This window comes from Pyrus communis, chromosome 1 (assembly GCF_041283825.1).
Source record: "Pyrus communis isolate YQ-2024b chromosome 1, ASM4128382v1, whole genome shotgun sequence".
Lineage (NCBI taxonomy): Eukaryota > Viridiplantae > Streptophyta > Magnoliopsida > Rosales > Rosaceae > Pyrus > Pyrus communis.
The window spans coordinates 14,542-36,012 of NC_142565.1; the positions used below are offsets into that span (position 1 = coordinate 14,542).

Sequence of the window (21,471 nt, forward strand, 5' to 3'; positions counted from 1 at the left end):
CTCGGTATCACACGACGTATGAGGTCTTTTTTTTTTTTTTTTTTTTTTTGAGTGAAGGTTCTAATATTCATTGATAGGAAATTGAATACGTACAAATAAAATAGGATGCATACAATGGATTTCGATAAAAATCTTGCCAAGAATTTCAACCGGACAAAGGAAAAAAGATTGTCCTGCACGATGAGAGATTACATATGATTACTATCCTCAATTAAAAGCTATATTATTATATCAGGAGGTTCCTCGAACAAAGCTACCAGAGTATCAAGTGCTAAACCCAATCTAGCAACCTATGTGCCACCTTGTTCGTCGAGCGTCGGCCAAATGTAACCTTGCACTGAGAAAAATCATTTAAAATCTGTCTAGTATTTGCAGTAATATGCCCAAAAGGATATGAATCCTTTAGGCCCTCATGTTGAAGTGTTGTGGTCACCATCAGAGCATCCCCTTCAACTTCCACGTGTGTAGTCTGCTGGTGTTGTGAAAAAATCAATGCTTCCCTTGCTGCCATAATCTCTGCCAACAATGGAGAACCAACTCCCTCAACTCTCATTGCTACTACAGCCATGAACTCCCCTTTGTCGTTCCGTATCACTACCCCCACTCCTCCAATCTCTAACCGTTCATCCCATGCCACATCAAAATTACTTTTAATCCACTCATTTTCTGGCGGCTTCCATGGCTGCCCAGTGACCACATAGGTGTTCTTCCTCGGCCCATGCCATTTATGGAATTCATGTAGCCATGTCTGCAATTTACAGTGCATTTCCAAAAGCTCCAGAGCCTTTCCATTCCACAACATTGCATTACGTTCTGTCCATATGCACCAAATTAAAACCATTACCAAGTCAAAACTCTCACTCGACATCGAACCCGCAATGGCAGTTATCCATTCCATCAAGCTGTCTTCTATCCCATTGGCTTCTGATACCCAGCGGATTAGAAAACCACACCACCATCGCAAGGGGACAGAACCTCACCACGTGATCAATCGTTTCCACATCCCCGTCACAACAAAAACGTTGTCGGTATATTTAATGTCTTTTTCCTCAAGTTGTCCCTTGTCAGTAATGCATTCATGCAGCATCTCCACACATAGAGTTTTACCTTCCCCGGCACGTGAGCTCTCCATATCACTTTCCACAAAAATTTGACCTCAGCAGCCATTATCGAACCATTAGGTTCATTCCGGTTTACTTCCCCATAATACCGTGCCAAATGGTATGCACTCCTCGTTGTAAACTTTCCATTTGACTCCGCATTCCATATTAAGATATCATCCGTATTGAACATGCTAAGAGGGATGTGTTTGATTAGTGCTACCTTTTCCTCGACAAATAGGTTATGTATTGCTTCCATGTTCCACGAAGGACTTCCATCCTCAGTAATCAACCTGCTGACTTTGGCATTGTGATCCATTCCCATCGGTATGGGACTAAGAACTTCAAATGTCTGGGCAACCATCTCCCCATATGCAAATTTTTGAACCATCTTCAACCATCCACCGTGCATTCGTACGGATTAAAGTACGGGCAGCAGTAATGTTGCACCAACAAAACGACGAATTCAGTTTAACTTGGGCAGATAAGAAATCGGTTTGAGGGCAGTACTTAGCCTTAAAGAGTCGTGTTGCAAGTGACGATGGTTGTTGTAAGAGCCTCCATCCCTGCTTTGCTAACAAAGCAAGCTTGAAAGCATAAAGATCCTTGAAACCCAGCCCATCTTCACTTTTTGGCTGACATAGTTTTCTCCAACGAATCCAAAGTACTCTCCTTCGACCTTGTTGTCTCCCCCACCAAGTTGATGAGGTTTTTTTTTCTTTTTTTGGTCAATTTAGTTCAAATACCCCTTACAAGTCAACCCAAATATGAGTTCTACACTCACTATGTCATCAATTTAAGGAGAAGATGAGAAGAGGAAGAAACAATGGCGCCATACAAGACCTGCATACTTACAAGCTAAAGCAAGGCCGAAGATAACAAGAAACAGTCATAAGCATGCAGTCGTTCATCTAAAACAAAACCGGCAAAAACTCTTGACAGTTGGTAAGCTTCAAATTAAAAAGCATCCTATTACTATTACTGGCATTGCCGAGCCTCCTATCATAGTCCTAGATAATTGGGACATTGAGGTCAGCTTATGAAACAGGGTTCAGTAACTCGATACCAAGATCAAAAAAAAGAAAAAAAGACTCGGAACAACAGGAACATTAAACAACTAACAAAGGAAAAGAATTCCAACGCACAACCGCCAATTCAACAACGGAACTATAGTAATTAGTATTAAAAAACACATCTAAATGAACCACTAAATATTTTGTAAATACATTTATGGTGCTGCATTACAAACATCCCAAAATCCCACGGTTAATTCTGAACTCCATTCAGAAATTTACACCAACTCTCGAAATTCATTTCAGCAGCCGCAATTAATCTCAATAACTAGGTTAAATTCCTTCAAACACATAAAAGCAATTTCAGACACTATCTAAATTAAAATTCCGGCATTTGATATATAAATGAGAAAATTGAATACATTGACGGAAGCAAAAACTAGATGCATTAAAACAAGACAAGATAATCAATAACCACAAATTATATTCTGCAAGCACAATGAGTGAGCATGATCTGGCTGAGGATTTCATCGCATGAGCCCGCTAGCTAAGTGAACCATTGAGTACAAGTTGTACAATGTTCTTGCCAGCTCTCATGGTCTGATTTTCACAGTAAAAAAACTAATTTCAACATCAAGAAATCCTTCCATAGTCCTTTCTTCCTCGAGATGCAGGTGGAATGCTAGTGATGGGATGACTGGCTCTGTGCCCTACAATAGAATCACAATTAGTTTAAATGTTCTCAGCTCCCCAAAACCCTCCATTCAATCCCTCCGTCTCCCATAAAGACATTATACAGCTTGGCACATTTTTTACTAGGAAGATGGCAAACAAAGGAAAGTGGAAGGTAGGTATGGCTTATGATGAAAAGTAAGAAAGTACCCCATGACATGCCATTGCTGAATGAGCTATTTCCTGGAGAATGTGGGCCTCCAGAGTTAAAATTGGGAGAAGGGGGCTGCATCTTCATATGATTCCAATCATTACCACGAGAATTGGTGGGTCGTCCATGATTTGACAGCTGATATTGCTGTCCCAAGCGGCTTGGAGAATTTTGTGATATGTGAGGCATGAAATGAGAAGGTTTTGACACACGCATGTATCCTGCAAGTGGTTCAGTAGTTGGAGGAGGGCTACCCACCTCTGCATGTGGAAATGATTGAATGGGTCCATTTTTTCTGAAGAGATGGTAGACAATTGTAATCAAAATCAAGCTAGGACAAAGAAATAAGAATACGACAAGAATGCACTCTATTCCAAAACACAGGCACGGAAATGTGTCAATTGTAATCTTCCCACTATTTTCATAAGGAGAAATGTTTACTATTAGAAACCTCCATATTAATTGCACATAACACAATAAAACTTTTTACATTTTGCAATGGAAACTTTTGAATATATCATTACACATCCATCCGCGTGTTTTAAAGTTTACCGAAGACTGCCTCAGGTTTCTGCAATATATGCTTACACATAAAATTTTCAGATGAGGAAAACAAAGTGTGTAAATATCTTGTTGGGCATCCATCCATGTCTTAAAGTTACTACATACTGCATCAGTTATGTGGAATATAATAGTATACCGCATACATACAATTCCCGTCGAGAAAAACAACACGTGTAGATTTCTTGAACTTGCTAACATAATTTCAGAGTAACTAACTCAATAAACTTGATCGATGATACAACTTACCTTTGAAAGGATGGGCCTGTGCTTGAATTTGGCGCATGGTTAAATCTTCCGGACCCAACCAATGTCTCTGCAGAACTAAAATGCATGCCTTGGCTGAACTCAGCAGTAAAGCAGCTTACATCCGAACCATCTTCTTGCAGAAGAAGTTCATCACTGGAATGAGAAGGGAAAGACAAAAAAAAAAAAGAATACACATCAAATTCTAAACAAACATGAGGTTGATAGATTGATAGATGACTGCAAAAAGTAAACCATCCACTTGAGCCTATAAAAATTCCAATGAAGAAGCCCAATAAACTGTTAGCAAATTGGCGTTCAACTTTAATATGCTACTAAATAGTAGATACTACCATCATGGTCAAGTAACGTATGGATAAACCCATTAATGGTTTGCTTCACCATGTGCAAACAATGCAATAATTTTGTACTATATCATTCTTAAAATGCATTAGTTGGAAAAGTGAAAGATTATCATGACTTGACTAAGTATAGGTTAAGAGATCATATAGGTCATAATGAATTACCATGTGCAAACAAAAACCATTACCCAAGCTATGGTCTTTACCAACCAACCATGTTTCATGAGACTAACAGGGCCCCACTTCTTTCAGTTATCTGGTATAATTACTGAGTTATAAAACTACCATCCTGCAGGACATACTGACTGCCATCATCTATTAATGAAAGAAAATGTAGCACACTCATGGTAATCGGCCTACCTTTGAGTAGCAAATGAAAGAAACAGTCCGCTTACCTATAGTTGGGATCCCAATCCCCAGGATCAGGCAACGACTGGATAGCCTCGGCCTTTTCATGAGACACTCCCGTGGTCTTTGTGAATTGTATATGGGAGCCAACTGTGATGGAAGCTGGCATGTTCTGGGCTAAGTACCCAGCAGAAATACCACCGCCTCCTCTTGGCTGCTTCCAGCTTCCAGCATTCGAGCTTAAATGCAGAAGTGATGGTGAACTACCTAGCATTTGAGAGTTTCCCTCAGCTTGGCTAGAACTGGTGCCATCAGTAGCTTGCCCTTGCCAATGTGTTGATGAACTTTCTTGAGTTTGAGAACCTCCAGGATATCCCCAACTTTTTCGTCTATTAAACTGGCTAACAGCAGCCATCTTTCCTAAAGGTGATCCATGACAATTGCCCCTTGCTGGAGAAGTTGGACCATAATGTCCTGGAGAGCCAGTAGAAACTTGACCGTAGGAGCTTGGCGGAGTAAATTGCGAAGGACTAGTGCCTAGAGGTAGTGGAGCAAAGCTTCCTGCTGAAGGACTCATACCAAGTCCATTTCCATGTGAATACTGAACAATTCTCCGTCTTGCATCCGGACTACTTCCAAGCATTGATACATTACCTTGTGCATGCATGTTCATCCCAGAAGGGCCAACCGGGGAATAATAAGCAAATATATTACTAGTATCTCCATAACTTCCATAGCTGCTTCCCAATCCAGTACCATCATTATAGCTACCATGGCTTCCTACACTGCCATAGCTATTAGCATGTGCATATGGCACCACCTGAAAATGTGGGCTGCTATGAATGGAGACCCTATTTCTGCCTGGAATCTGCAAAAGAACAAATATAGTGACAACCGAGATGGTGAGTGAAGAATGGACAGCCAAAAATTAAGAATGATGGCATATTTTGAGGAGCAATCAGCTTACATTCGGAGATAAACCAGCCGCAAACCAATGCCCACCACCAGGATGATGGTCCACCCTTATGTTTTGAGAAACGGGCTAAGGGAAAAGAAGAGGGCAAGAAGGATAAAAAAAAGAAGAAGAGCGAGAAAAGCAGTTAATAATATCACTTGCAGAAGTTCTAATGTAGCCAATAAGAAAAATAGGTAAAGATTTAAGAACCAAAATTAATAGGTAAAAAACCAATTGCACAAACAAAGACTAAAAAGAACTCAGGATCTAGGACAAGGTCATCCTCATAGTTCATTATGAGACTCGAAAGCATTTTTGCAGATGTGAAACAACAGCTGAAATGTAAAACCAATTTAAAATCAACTTTTCATAATTACCATGAATTTCATCACCAATCAAGAACTAAAGGAACATGCAGAATCTACCAAACCCAGCACACAATCGATGTATCCATTAAAAAGAAAGCCAAGCACAATTATATTGGATATCTAGGTCTGGCTTGACTTGTCTTCCACACAGTTGGATAAAGTCACAGTCAATCCATATAAACTAAGAATGAAGCTTCATGAGAAGAATTAAATAATTCATATGTGAGTCTACATACCATGCGAGGGGTCTCCGAGGGAGGTTTATAAGGGCGTGTAAAAGGCTCCCCCGTAACAAAAGGGTGTTTTGAAGCCTGCAGGTACAAGTTTAACTCACAAATCCATTTCCAAGTAACTATTTTTGCACTATATCAGAAATAAAACAGCAGAGAAGATAATTAAACAACCTGAACAGGTGACCAGCGTTTTGCAGGATCAAACTCAACCAGTCCCCTCAAAAAATCAACCAAAGCTAGTCTTATTTGATTTTCTGCACATAATTGACATCATACAACAGCATTAGTAACTTCAATAAAAGAAACTAGTTATGAATTATATCGAACCGTTCCAGTGTTGTCAGCTTTGAACATTCAAAAGCATAAAGCAAACCTTTAACCATGTCTTCCTTAGGCAAGTTCTTCCTATACGGATAGTTTGTAACAATTTCTTCAAGGTTCATATGATTAAAATACTCTTTCCCAATTGATGGCCTTTTCAATTCTCTCTGAACAGAAACCAGTTATCATAAGAACTAAACCAAAAATATTAAACGTGATTAAAACTAAACACAAAAAAAAGAAGGGGAGGGGAGGGGAGGGGAGTGAGGGGTAGTGCTCCTCACCTGTTTCTCTTTTCTCTAACAATCTATATGATCTTTTTCTCCTAACATCATTTTCATAATCCAAAACCTTTTTATAATTGACACTTACAGCTTCATATTCTGCTTCTGTTAATGCTTGATAAGCACTTTTTCCATTTGCAGAAAGTTCCCCATTCTCCATATTGTGCACACTCCGAATGCACTTAAAGAACTTGCTTGTGTTTTTTGCCTCCTTAAGTACATAATCAGGGGGTTGCCCTCTGCAACATGTCAACCGTACATTAGGAAAGTGTGAAAAAAATTGCCGGCAGAATAATGACTATCAATTTAAAATAATAATTCTGAGAGAAACCAATAACTGTGCTAATATCATCTAACAGAGAAAGAGTGATAAAATCCACCATAAGAAACCAGTTACAGATCAAGAAACAGCAAATTGTACCCAGCCATATCTCCAAAAGCTTTAGCTATGTAACTTATTAAACAGCGAATTGTCTACGTACAATATCTCAATTCACCAAATGGTCACTTCTCCCTTCACCACTTCCTTCCCAGGAGAAATCCCTACCAATAATCTATTGGAGTCTAAAGTTGGGCATAAAGTCCAAACTGTGACTCTATATCAATTGGTGACTAAAATTTAGGGAAAACATGGCGGTTTGGGATTCATGTACCAAGAAAATATTAACATTGGAAATTCCAGCAATGACGGAGGTCGAGTTTACACTTTCACTAGGCTAATTTTTGTTGTGTGATGGTTGGAAAGAATGAGGAACAATGAATAACAAAGAAAGAAGAGGAGAGTACGAGCATGCATTCATAACATTAGACATTGAGATAAAGCTTTAAAGTGAATTCTTGATTCAACACTCAACAGAACTAATTTCACAAAAGAGAATCAGAATTTTTAATTTGATAAGTAATGTTTAAAAGGCGAAGGCGTAGGCGAGGCATTTCATGGATAGCCCCGCCTAGGCAAAAGCCTAGAGGCGTGAAGCGAAGCCTCGTGGGACCTAAAATTTTTAATATTTTTATATAATATAATACTTTGTGAAACAAATATCCTTTGTCATTTAAAAGAGTCATAGACAAGATTAACTCACAAACATACAAAAAAAAAAGAGGTAACAGTCTCTTTCCTTCGTTAATATGCACTCATTTTACAACTTTAAATGGTCCACATACATCCCCAACCCACTCTCTTTCCCTCGGTACACCCTCCCCTTACTCTCACTTTCATTCTTCTCTTCTCTCTTTAATATCCACTCATTTTTCAACATTAATATTGCCCATATACATCCCCCACCCACTTTCTTTCCCTCTGTACTCTCCCTCTCTCGCTCTCTCTCTCTCTCTCTCTCTCTCTCTCTCTCTCTCTCTCTCTCTCGTTAATATCCACTGATTTTACAACATCAATACGATCCACATACATTCCCCACTCTCTTTCCCTTGGTACACTCTCCCTCACTCATTTTTTTTTTTTTTTGAGTCGAGTGATTGCGTTAGTAAGTTAGATGTTAGAGTAGCCACCAATAGGGTTCGAACCCACACCGTCATGCAAGGGCAAAACACTCTCCCTCACACTCACTTTCCCTCTTCACTTGGTGGTGGCAGTGCTGCTCGGTTCACGGTGACACACGAAGAAGAGAAGGGAGGGTTTCAGTGTTTCACAAAGAAGAAGAAGAACGCGAGGCTGTTGAGGACTTGAGTGTCGAACAAAGAAGACTGAGAAGAAGTTTTATATAAAAAAATTAAAAATTAAAAAAAAATCCCAGAACGCCCTAAGGTTTGCCTCGACCACATCTGGGCGAGTTTTCGCCTACTCCCACCACAGAGAAGCGTTTTCACCCCAGCCTCCAAAGGCGCCTAAGCGCACCTAGAGGTGTGTTTTTTAAAACATTCATAATTGTAAACAACATTCATGAAAAAACGGGTAATGATAATGATAGAAGAAGTAAACAAAGCAGATATCATAAATCATGCATAGCAGAATGGTGCCTTATAAATTAATGCATATAGGTTCCCTTCCTAAAAATACTAGTATGAGCATACCCAAGTATTTCAAGCATACGCCTTAGGAGGTCAAATTCTGAAGCTCCTGGGAACAATGGCAACCCCAGAAACAATTCGGCGACTATACATCCAAAGGACCACATATCGATAGAAGTAGTATATCTGTAAAGGATTAAGTACTAGCATGGTACCTTGATATAATGAAATATTAATACAAAAACTGGATCATAATTTAAACCTCTAATGCAAAGGATACTGATACCCAAGGAGAACTTCAGGAGATCTATAGTAACGACTCTGCAGAACAAATGAAAAACATGCATCTATGAGACCTCCTCTGAAAGATATGATTTAATAAGCCTTGGAAAAAGCAGTAATGCAAACCTGGATGTAGGAGTAAACAGTTCGATCTTCCATGCAGGCTGATCCAAAGTCAATAATTTTAATTTCTGCTGGCTTAACACTGTTGCTTTCAAGGGAAAGTACACAATATTAACATGAAAGAAATCTATCACAAAAATAACCCAAACTCATCCTCAAAAGGAAGTCACCTTGTACACAAAAGAATGTTTTCCGGCTTCAGATCACAGTGAATTATCCCAGCATCTTTTAACAGAGCCAACCCATGTAGAATCTATTTAAAGTACCCCAAAAAAATGACACAAGAAGGGTTAAGTTCTAGCATTGCCAAAGGGGAAAAGAAATCCAAATTCAATTAAAAGAAGGAACTACCATACTTGTTTGGAAAACAATTGAACAATGGTCAGGGATAGTCCCCTGAAATGATTTATCTTGATAAGCTCATACCTGAATAACTTTAAAATGTCAACAGATGTGCGAGGAAAAACTAAAGGCAACAATTACACATGAATAAGAGTTCAAATGGTGCATCAAGTTACATTGAGTTCAACTCGCAACTAATTAGGTAGTGTCAATGACTTACAGATTCGTATCAAGCAGTTCAAAGCAAATGCACAAATGACGATGACACACAAAGTAATCATATATACGCACAATGTGATGCTTATCCTCAGGATCATATTTCTTATTTAACTGCAAAACAAATGGCAAAGAAAACAGTAAGAAAATTGAACATGAGAGACATACGGAAAAAGAACAGCCTTACCGTTGTCAAAATGGATACTTCAACCAGGGCTTGTTGATAGTATGCTGGTTGATTTTTGATGATCTTCACAGCTACGAAGCTGTTAGTCTGTGGAACCAAGCATTTAGCAACCTGGCCAAATGTCCCATGGCCAAGAACATCTTTGACAATGTATCTGAAAAGGTAAGGAGAAAGGACCTAAAAACATAATACTAACTAAGAAGGTCTAAGCTAGTCAGCCACCATGGGAAAGCACAGATTACAACATCTTAATGACTACAATGTTAGCAAAAATATGAATTTCTGGGGTAATTTGTCCTTTTGACAAAATAAACTGGCCTATATTCAAATTAAATATCTAGAGGACAATCTCCAAATTTTTGTCTTCATGTTAATAGTTCTCAATTTTCCGAAAAGCAGTGAAGCAGAAACTAGGAAAAGGTTCCTTTGAGTCAGTCAACATAGCACAAAACAATTAATGCAGGGACAAGAACAAACCTTCGCTGTGTGTCTAGATTGACCAAGACAAAGTTTACAGTCAAAATAAGATCTGAGTTGACATTATCATAGCCATCGTTGAGTACTCCACTTGAAGGGGTGGTCAAATATCTCTTTGGATTCAATTCTTCTGAATACTTGAACTGTGGATTGCATATTTGATATGTTTCAACTATGTCCTTGGTTAGCCTTGCCACAAACTGCATAGCAGAACGTTGTATATCAGAATAAAATCTGCTTCAAATCATTTCAAGTCGAGACGTATGTACAGAGAACGATATAAATTTGACAAAAATAGATGAAAAAATGCTTTATAAGATCATACCAAAACAATATAGCAACTAAAAAAAGTTTCCACATTGATGGTACCACTTCTCAGGAATAAGCATAATTCAGAGGGTCTCCCCAGTTAAGTTATAGTATAACAACATACCATACATTTATGTCACTGACTAACATCAACATCCCTAGGTGGGTGAAGGTACATGTCAACCCAAAGTTAAAGATAGTGCTATGCCTGATAAATCTCTGCGTAGGATTGTCTGTTCAACTACGTACTGCAATTTACTTATTGTATTTTACATATCTGAAGAGCTAATAGTGCATTATTAGAATAGAGCACCTCCTAAGTCTTCTCCCAAAAAAGACAAAGGCAGCGGGTGGCTAGCAGGCTAAGTCTTCTCCAATACCAATGGGGGCTCAATATATAAATATACTCTACATGTAAGTATGTTTTTGTGTGGTCGGAGCTTGCAGCATACAAACATCTTCAAAGATAGAATAATTGTGTAGAAAAGAGCAAGAATGATGTGAATGACTCATTGCACCACTTAAAGAGTTGCAAGAAGAATCGAAAAACACTTACGGGTCTCCTGACAAGGACACGCAGACATTGGGATTTGTTGTTGGCAGCTTCACTCTGCGTAGAATAAGGACTAAATGCGAGCTGGCCGGGACGCCACGAAGAAGCAGCAGAGTCTTTGGATTGAGGACTAGGGCTGAGCTCATCCATGGTCCAGACCAAAATGGAAAATCAAGCTCCGACCCAGAAATCGCCCATGCCCAGAGTCTCCATTGATGAAGATGATGATGGAGATATCGTATACATATACACACAAGTACAGCAACAACAACAAGAACAACACACTTTTAGCTATTACTGCAGTAAGAATGATGAATCAGCGATTGGACGGACCTGTTGGATGCTCCAATTAAACCCAATAAGATTAAGACCCCACCAACCGATTCCAATCCCATCCTTCATTTCTCAATCCCAGAACATTACGAGCCCATCGCCGCCAGAAGATCCATCAAACTATCTGATGATTCCGATTCTTCTGGGTTGCCCAATCAAAGATGATAAATACGAATAGGATTTCTACAAGGACAATCGGACCCTAACTGCATACGTTTTACATGAATAAATTTACTTATCGGGCAATTGTTGCAGATGACCAGGGAAGACTATGACAGACAGAAGATAGACGGACTTGCAATTTGGGGCTTACAGCAAAAAGCATATAGGCATTAGGAATTGTGTTGTGTGAAGAAGCCACCGTCTTCCCTCTTTCGTCTTTCTTCTTCCGAATGGGAGTTAAGATTTTCTTTTTCTTTTTATTTAGTATTGTAAATATTACAAAGTCAATAGGTAAAGAGGAAGGGAAAGATGAGAAATTTAAAAAAATAACCAAAATGTAAACTCGATGAATATAATTATAATCATTAAATTATAATTAAAATTTAATATGAAAGTGTTAATATACATTTTCATAATAACCAAAATTTATTTGTTTTTCGAAGAAAATGACGGAACGAAAGACAACGTCTCTGAAGAAGAAGAAAATGACGACGGTATTAATATGTTGGTGGTGAATCATGTTGAGCCTAAAATTTTTAGAGATGTATTATTCTCACGCCAATGTCTTATCTTCTCATCCATTTTTTTATGAATTTTTTAATTACAAATTTGTCTATATGTAAAATGACTAATAAGGACCTTAGTTATCTCCTTTTGCATTACTTTCTTTTTTATAAAAAAATAAAAGTTTGGATATGATAACTCTCACGCTATGTTTAGAAAATTTGTCTCCCTTAAACCCTAACTCATCCTTCTCATCTTCCTTCATTCAGAGAAAGTAAAAGGAATGAACTTAGAAGATGACGTTTCTATGAAAGAAGTAGATGATTATGTTTCCGTCGAAGAGGTAAAAGATAATTTTATGTGGATCATCTTGATTTGTCGACATCGTACAATTGAAGCATAGCTCTGTGACTTTTTATTTGAATTTGCATTAGGTTAAAGCATCTCCAAAGGAGATGTCAAATTGTCCAAATCAGCAATAACGGTAACAAAAGACAGCATTAATGTTTTTTAATCGAGAAGCCAAATTTGATGTAGCGTGACATGGATTGATATCTTTCCCCCTTGCTGCCAAATTTGACAGCACCTTCAGATTTTTTTAATTAATTATTAAATGCTTTTTATTAAATTTTTTTATTAAGTTAAAGCATTATCCTTTTGTTTCTTTTCATTCTCAATACAAAGAAAGTATATGAATTATTATTTTATGTTTAAAATTTGACATATCGGTTGGAGAGCAAAAGTTTAAAAGATATCAAAGTGCCATGTAAGCCTTCAAATATAAATTTTAGGTTTAAAATTTGATATCTTATTTAGAGATGGTCTTAGGGTGTAATTTGTTTCACGTTTTCCTATGAGAATTCCTCAGGGAATATGAACTGGGATTTTTTCTGTCATGTTTTGCTTTAGAATTCGTGCTCTTCTTTTAGATCCAATTGACATTTGCTCATACACAAGAAATATAGCTTATCAATAACAAAAATGAATAATCTGGCACAAATTAACCAATAACTTACGAAACTAGAACAAACCCATAAAATAAAAATGTACAACAAAGTAAGAGAATCTCCAACATATGTGGCAAAAATGAAAAATGCATATGAAAAAGGAAACAAAAGGGGAAAAGCAAAGAATGAAAACCCATAATTCTTCATTCCCACCCCAATTGGAATTTGGAAAGGAAACAGTTTTTTTTTTTTTTTTTTTTGCCAAGTAATATTATTTGTTTATATATTTTTTTAAGAGAAATTTATCTCCAATTATATATAGGGTTGGGTGAGAAAATAACATTTTAATTTTTTAACTTTTTATAGTGGGTGTAAATATAACGTGAGTGGAAAAAAGAAGACAACAGGGTGAGTTTAGTAGCTCTCAATTTTTATCATGATATCATAGCAAGTTATTATTCCAACAAGTTATAGACCTAATTTACTTGGCTCGAATTTATCTCTTTTGGTTGATTTTAAAAAAAAATTGTGCTGGCTCTAGTGAATGAATGATAAAGAGGATCTCAAAAAGTTGCTTTGCTTTGGCATAATGAGTTAACCAGTTTTGATCAAGTGGGAATTAGTTTCATGTGTTACCCGTGTAATTACTTGGGCCTTCCTTCGATTCGGGGCAAATCAAAGAAAAATGCTCTGTTCTTTGTTAAAGATCGGATTAAGAGCAAGATCCAATGCTAGAAACTAAATGCATTATCAATGGCTGGTCGTGAATTAATGTTCAAGGCAATAGCTCTGACGGTTTCTAGTTATCCTATGCATTGTTTTCGGTTTCCTACCTCTATGTGCAAGGAACTGGACTTTCTTATGTCAAATTAAGTACTGATTTGGTACTAAGATACTTTTATAAAAAGTGGGTATCAAAAAAAACTGAGCTCAAAAAAGTGTTTGGTAAACTCTTAAAAACAACTTATTTTCATATTTTTGGGTGAAAAAAGCTGAAAACATGAAGCAGCAAAAATAAGCTTATTCTCACAGCACAGCAGAATCAGTTTTTTTTTTCAAAACACAGCAATACCAAACGAGCCATCAATAATTCTCATCTATGCTCTATTTGTAAAGCACATCTTGAAACAATAGAGCATGCTCTATTGCGGGTGTGGCCCGAAAGGCAAAGAAGCTTTTCTTGGAGATGTTAGAATTTATATATTACTAGTCTCTTTGCACGTACTAGTGTGCGTGTGAGAGACATTTTTACATTATGGGCGATACGCGCCCCTAAAGATGTATTGTATTTTTTTTTTCCATTGTAATTGTCAATATATATTTTTAATGTATCATGTAAAGATGAACTTTTTCTTTATCATGCACGTCCTAAAAAGTTGTCATGTTTTTTGTTTTCACTTTGTGTAAAGTAATGATTTAAATGTTATTCATGCAATTGTCAAACAACATGGGATTTTGGATGCAAGTTCCCATCTAAAGTTCATGAACAATAGTAAGTAGATGTGAATAAAAAAAGAGTAGATGAAAACATTAAGTACTCGTAGCAGAATACAAAACAACTTAAATGTCAAAATATAAAACCTACATCACAATATGTATAGTATTCACAATACCCATAAAGTTTATATGTCACTGTTTTTTTTTTTTTTTTTGAAAAGCAAAATGACATCAATGCTGCAATTTCCACCCATTTGTTCCTAATTGATGCTTCAAATTTTCATTGCCAATCTACAAATGATAGTGAGAAAATTAAAAATCAAATAAAAAGAGTTAATGATAAGTGAGAAATGCATATTGAAAGGTTATCGTTAATAAAGTTGTTACCTTTTAAGAATCACCATAATTAGCTGGAATAAAGCAAGACTTCTTTATATACTACATTCCGTATAAATACACCTTGTTGGCCTACTACAGAGCCATTTTTTACTAACACGGTTGTGGTTGACTTTGCGACCCCCTTGATAAGGCCACATATAATTGTCCATGACTAAAGACATGATCTGGAAGGTAAATGTCTACATGTGGTATTGTCTGACCTTGAGATTTGTTTATAGTGATAGAGAAACTTAGTTTCATTGGAAACTGCTTTCTTGTAAGTTCAAATGGAAGCCTAGCAATATCAATGCTTTTGAGAGGGATTCTTGGTAAGAAAACTCTGGATCCGGCAAATAGTCCAGTTAGAATTTCAGCATCAATAATATTTCGGTAAGAACCACGACACAATAATCTTGTACCATTACACAATCCTAATTTCGGATCAATATTTCTCAAAAGCATGATTGTAGCACCTCTTTTCAGAGTTAACTTGTGTGGAGGCAAACCACCAAGTGAGATTGAATTCAAGAACTCTAGCTGATACAAATTCCTTGTGTCATCCTCAACTGAATCAAATGAATACATTGTCTCTTCTAAACCTGAAAACATATTGATTATCTTTTCATTCAACATATCAACGCCTTCATTTGTAGGAGTTATCACTGCTTTTTCCACAATGTAGGAATACCCCCACACTTAGCTTTTGCTAGTCCTCGAGCAAAACAGAAAAACAAAATAAAACGAAACGAAACAAACCAAACACAATCTTAAACCTTCCAACGTTGCCTCAGGGATTTCCAATGCACATGACATGTTAAAAATCATTATTCCCACAGATTTTGGTTATCTTTACACTTAAGTACATACTTAATCATAGTCACCACATACTAATTCACAATTAAGCATTTAAAACTATATTTTGAATGTAGTAACATGCCTTAGAGAATTTGCTCAATTCCTTACAAGATATGCACTCAATTTTCACTCAGATTTTCTGACTACACACCCTAAACTAGTTATATGTGAGAAGATTGATGTAAACATAAAAACGAACACTCACATATATGTATTTCAAAGGAAGCAATTTCTGGAGTTAATAAGCATGTTTAGATATGATCTCATGAATGGAATGCTACTACTTAGATGCGAGAACCAGTGACACCACAAGCTCATATCAATTCCAAACTCCACATTATTGAACACATAACGATCAAGATAGAAGTCAAAGGGGTGTAACGGGACTAAAGGTGTTTGGCTAACAAAGAAGGGATATGGAAAACAAAGGTTCTTAAAGAAATAGCGAGAAAAGCATTTGAATTAACTTAGAATTCACTTTTGAATGAAAACTCAACTTTTGAACAAAAAGGGGAAACAAGCTCTTTTTTTTTTTTTTTCTTTCTTTCTTTTCTTTTCTGTTTTTCTTTTTCATATGTTTTTCACAATTTTTTTCTTTTCTTTTGACTCTCAAAACATACATAAACGCTTAAGAACAAAACATTCTCTCCCCCACACTCATTTTCTTGCATAATGTAACTCAAAAGGAATTCATTTAAGTCATGCTCACTATACTTTAAGAACAATGGTATAGGAAAGTCCTACTCTAGGCTAGGTAAGGGGTGATGTGGTTAGAAAAAAAAAATAGGCTAAACGAGGCTCAACGGGGTTAAAACTAATATATACGAAATATGGGAAGTAAAGCTATTTGGCTATGGTGGCAACTACACAACTTAATCTTGATATATGTTATGCAATTCAATGTCATGCTTTCAATGAAACGGATATAAGTTCTAGCATTTAGTTCTATCATGATACAATTGCATTCTAAGTAGCAACCAAGCAAGGAATAATGAGATCATGCAACAACTTTAGAAAACAAAGAATCACAGATTATAACTCTCCAAAGAAGGTAATGGCTCGAGTCTCACAGGGTTGTAGCGTTTGTTTTGAGTTCCTTCCTTCAAGCATGTTACAAAAACGAATTTTTCTTTTATGATTGCATGTGAAGTCATACATTATAACCATAACCAAGCATATACCAAGAGTAAATCAAACTTTTCTCTATGTTTATAACTCTTTTTAACAGTCATGCAATTACAAACCAAATCCTTATCATTGTGTTGGAAGGTACCCTAAGACACAAACACACAAAAACGACTCAAAACACTCTTTTTAGGCTTTTCAAGACATGTTTTTCAAATTTTTATGTGATTTTTGGAGTTTAAAAACAAAACATACTAAAACACTCTAAAACAACTTAAAAACACCTTAAAACAATAAGGAACAACATTTGAAGTTATGGGTGATAAAATCCCACGAATTTGCATTAAATATACTTAGTTACCCCCCCCCCCCCCACACTTAAATCAAACATTGTCCTCAATGTTTTAAGCATAGATTCACACAAAACATAAGTAAACACACAAAAAGCAACTAAACATACTAAACATGGCAGAATGTAACTTAACAAAGAGAAGAGTTTAGAGACGTAAATCTGGTTATGGAGTGTAAATTCCCTCTTCTCCTTGGTGATTGCATTGAGGCGTGATCTTGGTGATTCCACAGGCTTAATCTTGAACTAGTTTTCTCCCATCGTTGATTTTCCACAGGCTACTCTTGAACTGGGCTGGAGGATTCTTTTGGTCTCCTCCACTCGTTGATTTTCCTTTGTGCTACTCTTGAACTGGGCAGCAGGATTCTTTTGGTCTCCCCCGAAGGTCTGAGCTTCCTCCTTTTATCTGTTTCTTTGTTCAATTTTTCCAATTCGTATTGAAGAGGGTTAGAGGATAGCTCAGCATATGCAGTTGTTGCTTGTCTCCACATGCTTCAATGTATCATTTTCACTTGCCTTACTTGCTCCATTGAAGATGACTACTCGAGAGCAACGCTAGGTAAGCAACCAGGAATAGATTCTAGGCAGTTGGCTCCAGATCGAAAGACTGACTCCAAGTGCCGGCTGATTGCTTCTTTCACCTTGCCATGCGAGTAAGAACAAGGACAAGGAAAAAGACAGGGAAAGAGCATGATATGAGATACTTTTGCTTTTGACCTTGATGATATGAGATACCTTTGCTTTTGAAGAAGCGGTGAATGAATCAGCACATGCTTCAATCTATCGTTTCCTCCTGGGTCATCTGTACTCCAGGCATCTGGTATCATCTTTGGGGAAGAAGAAAAAAATGAGTATTTCGAAAGGCTTTGCTGGGAGTGCGCCCTCAAAGGTGAGGAAGAGTTGGGCATTTTCTTCAGGTCTGCCTTGCCATAAGAGATGAAGGTCGACATATATAGGGATTTCTCAATAGCAAGTGGTGGTACTGTTCTTTTACCCCTGTCGACAAACGTCTCTTCGATTTCTGAACGACGCCTCTTCGATTTCTGAGCAGGCGCCCCTTCGCTTTCTGAACGACATGTAGTAGTGCGGATGCGGCTCCTTTTGACAAAGCTGCACGCGTTTTCTGAAAAGCAGAGAAAGCGTCGCCGAACTTTGCGCTTGTCGGCAAAAGTGTGTAGTTGCGATGATGGCCTCCACGTGTTTTCAGCTTTGTCAGAGATCTTTTGACAAAGTTGAACGCGTTTTCTGAAAAGCCGAGAGATCGTCGCCGAACTTTACGCAGGAAAATCCGGCTCTTTGAATCGGTGGTCGTGGCGCCTTGGCTTTTTATAGAGGTATCGATCACCCCAACAAACACACTCTGAAGATTGCCCATTCTTGAAAATCGACTCCGGCCCTTTAAGATTTAACTCCATCCACCCATTCTCTTTGAACACCTTAGAAAAAATGACTAACTCATCGAACCTTTGCTTAGATTTGAGTCTCAGCAGCGATCCGGTTGCGCCCCGTCAAGGTAATGTATGGCGCCCTTCTTTTTTATCTTCTAATGGTCCTCTTTCAGGTGAAGACTCCATGATGACGGATGCAACAACAGCTACAATAGTAGCTAGGAACCTCCTCACTCCTAAGGATAGTAGGCTGCTTTCAGGACGGTCCGATGAGTTGGCCGTTCAAGAGTCCCTCGCTCTCAGTGTTCAGTGTGCAGGCTCTGTGTCCAACATGGGCCAACGCCTACTTGCTCGCTCCCGTCAGGTTGAATCGTTGATGGCAGAGGTGGAAAGTCTTAAGCAGGAGATCAAACAGCTTAAGCACGAGAATAGAAGTTTGCACGTGCTTGCCAACAATTATTCGACGGCATGAAGAGGAAGCTTGATGAGCTGCAAGAATCTGAAGGTCGGATTCAAAGTGACCGTCAAAGGTTTGCGGCTTATCTCCAGAGGCACCTTTTTCCTGGGTCATCCAGCGTTCCACCAAGTATTGTGGCCTCTTCTCCGATGCCTCCCGCTCCGATGCCTCCTGCTTTGATGCCTCCTGCTTCGACAGTTTTGCCACGTAGTGGGGCTTCACGTAATCAACCTTTGTGAAGGCTACATCTGCTTTTTTTTTTTTTTTAATATATATATATATATATATATATTTTTTTTTTTTTTTTTTTTAATTTTTAATTTTTTTTTGGAAGCCCACGGCATGAAATTTATCTTTGAATGGAAGGTGATACTTGAAATGATCCGGTAATAGTTTAAATTCAAGATTGGGTGCCTGAATCATTAACCACATGTTAGTATAAAAGAAAATTGAAATTTGGGGAGGCGGCTTACCTACGTGCTCCGAAATGAACTCCAGAATAAACACCCCTTCGAAAGTTATGACTTGTCCCGTGTCATAAAATCCAACTTCGTTGGGAATTGTGGTTTCAAATATGTCCTCTTTGATGCCTTCTACATCTTCTCCAGCCACTACCTTCTCTTGAATCATTCTTCTTGGTGTACAAAGTCCTTTGAAGAATTCAACACCATCTAAAACTTGCTGTGTTGCACCAAGAATTGGAATAGCATTTTGCACCTTTGGGAAGGCTTCCACGATGTCCTTTTTACTCTCTTCTTGGTTGGGAATCAAAAACCTGCTAGGAAAAGGGACATTGGGTGGAATAACATCAGAATAACATGGAATTGGGACGTCCTTACTTGTGGTGGGTGGTTTAGAGGGCTTAGGGGGCTGCGGCAAGGGTTATTCTACCCTTGCCGTGTGCATGTCTTCTTCCTCCTCCTCAATTAGCAGCTCCTCATCCACTTCTAGGCTATATTTGGGCATTTTTAGGTCAGCTCCAACCTCCATAGCACTTCCCAAAGTGATAGCATTATGGATTTCAAAATCTTCCTTCGAGTTTTCAATAGTTGAGTTGGAGAGTTCACTTTGCTCTTGAATTTGTAAGCCCTGTACCAAACAAATTAATTCATCAAGCTTTTGATTATAATCTATTGACGAACTTGAATTTAATTGAGCATATTGCATATGAAGTTGTGGTGGCTGCATAGGTCTTGAATAGAACTCCTCATATGGCTGCCAATATGCTTCACGTTGAACTTGTTGAGCTTCCCACCACATAGAGTTTGAATGATCCCTCCAATCTCTTTGTGGACATTGATTGGCTTGAAATCCTTGCCTATATGAAGCACCAAATGTAGGGACACTCTGCATTGTGGTCCTTTCGGCATACAGCGACAATTGAGAAGTAAGATTTGCCAATTGAGCTTGAATGCTAGCAAAATCCATATCTTACTTCTCTAGTACCTAAAATCAAAGAAAGAGAACTAAATCAAATATCAAAAGTAACAACAAACAAAGAAAACAACACTAAGTTAGAAACTACAACGAAAACAACTAAACCAAAAAGAAAAGAACCAAGGGATTAGCAAAGTTGCTAATCCCCGGCAACGGCGCCAAAATTTGATGCGAGATTTATACGCACACAAATTAAACCCTCTTTTTGACAATTGTAGTATAAGTATAAGTAGGGATCGTTCTGGACCGGGGATTAGGAGGGATTGTTAATCACTTGGATTTGACTAAAAAAACGTAAAAACACAATATAAAGCACTATACTAGACTCAAAGAATTCAAAAATACTTTAAAACATAAACTAAACAGATTCTAAGCACTAAAGAACAAGAAAGTAAAGGGGGGGGGTTTGATTTGACGAAATTAACTAAATTGCACAAATTGTAAATAAAGGCAAAACGTAAATATGAATGTGATGAAAATATGGATGATGGAATAGCCAAGGGGTTCTTCTCCACACATGTTACACTTGCATACAAGATTGATTCTTAGTTGGTCTTTCGATAAATTATGAAACTCAACACCCCGGGTTAATTATGTCCGCTTAAATTAACCGTCAAGTTCTCCTTTAAGTTAATGAATTGGATGGGTTTGCGCAACGCAATTCACAACATTCTCCAAAAGTCCTTTACGTGAAAAGCACAATAAAGATACAATCAAAGATCATTAAGCATTATGAAAACTATAAGTGTTGACGAGGCATTCATTACTATGATGAGCATGAAACTCGTGCCAAGAATTTATTTAACGCGATTGTTTATAAGCAACCTCCACTACTTGTGAATATAAGTTCATAACGATTAGGTGAAACTCACTTATATTCTAGCGTCATATTCATGCATGAAAATTAAGCGCGTATTCTTAATAAACATTCATAAATAAGTTATCAATCAAACGGTTAAACAAATTGA

General features: G+C 37.6%; 1 protein-coding gene and 1 pseudogene across 2 annotated transcripts; both read right to left on the reverse strand.

Moving 5' to 3' along the window:
• Positions 1 to 2,488: 2,488 nt before the first annotated feature.
• LOC137720026 (dual specificity protein kinase YAK1 homolog) lies at positions 2,489 to 11,904 on the reverse strand. 2 transcript variants are annotated; one of them, XM_068459024.2, is made up of 18 exons: positions 11,135 to 11,904; positions 10,270 to 10,469; positions 9,793 to 9,946; positions 9,610 to 9,719; positions 9,404 to 9,473; positions 9,218 to 9,300; positions 9,051 to 9,129; positions 8,923 to 8,963; positions 8,706 to 8,828; positions 6,763 to 6,913; positions 6,443 to 6,557; positions 6,241 to 6,323; positions 6,073 to 6,147; positions 5,481 to 5,555; positions 4,561 to 5,381; positions 3,807 to 3,959; positions 2,996 to 3,291; positions 2,489 to 2,823 (listed from the first exon to the last, which is right to left on the reverse strand). In XM_068459024.2, exons 1-18 carry the CDS (start codon positions 11,279 to 11,281, stop codon positions 2,747 to 2,749), a joined length of 2,853 nt encoding a protein of 950 aa, XP_068315125.1. In that variant the 5' UTR covers positions 11,282 to 11,904; the 3' UTR covers positions 2,489 to 2,746. The 2 variants fall into 2 exon arrangements, with proteins under 2 accessions (XP_068315125.1, XP_068315124.1); XM_068459023.2 differs by having other exon boundaries at positions 9,051 to 9,135.
• Positions 11,905 to 14,920: 3,016 nt separating this feature from the next.
• On the reverse strand, positions 14,921 to 15,477 carry LOC148698908 (uncharacterized; annotated as a pseudogene).
• Positions 15,478 to 21,471: the final 5,994 nt, after the last annotated feature.

Bases quoted from the DNA above. Each gene is read 5' to 3' on its own strand.
- LOC137720026 (XM_068459023.2), bottom strand. From the start codon at position 11,281: ATGGATGAGCTCAGCCCTAGTCCTCAATCCAAAGACTCTGCTGCTTCT. The intron at 8,964-9,050 runs GTTTGCATTACT...TTTGTTCTGCAG, and splicing joins CTGTTTACTCCTACATCCAG to AGTCGTTACTATAGATCTCC. The intron at 3,292-3,806 runs GTAAGTTGTATC...CCATCTCTTCAG, and splicing joins ACAGGCCCATCCTTTCAAAG to AAAAAATGGACCCATTCAAT.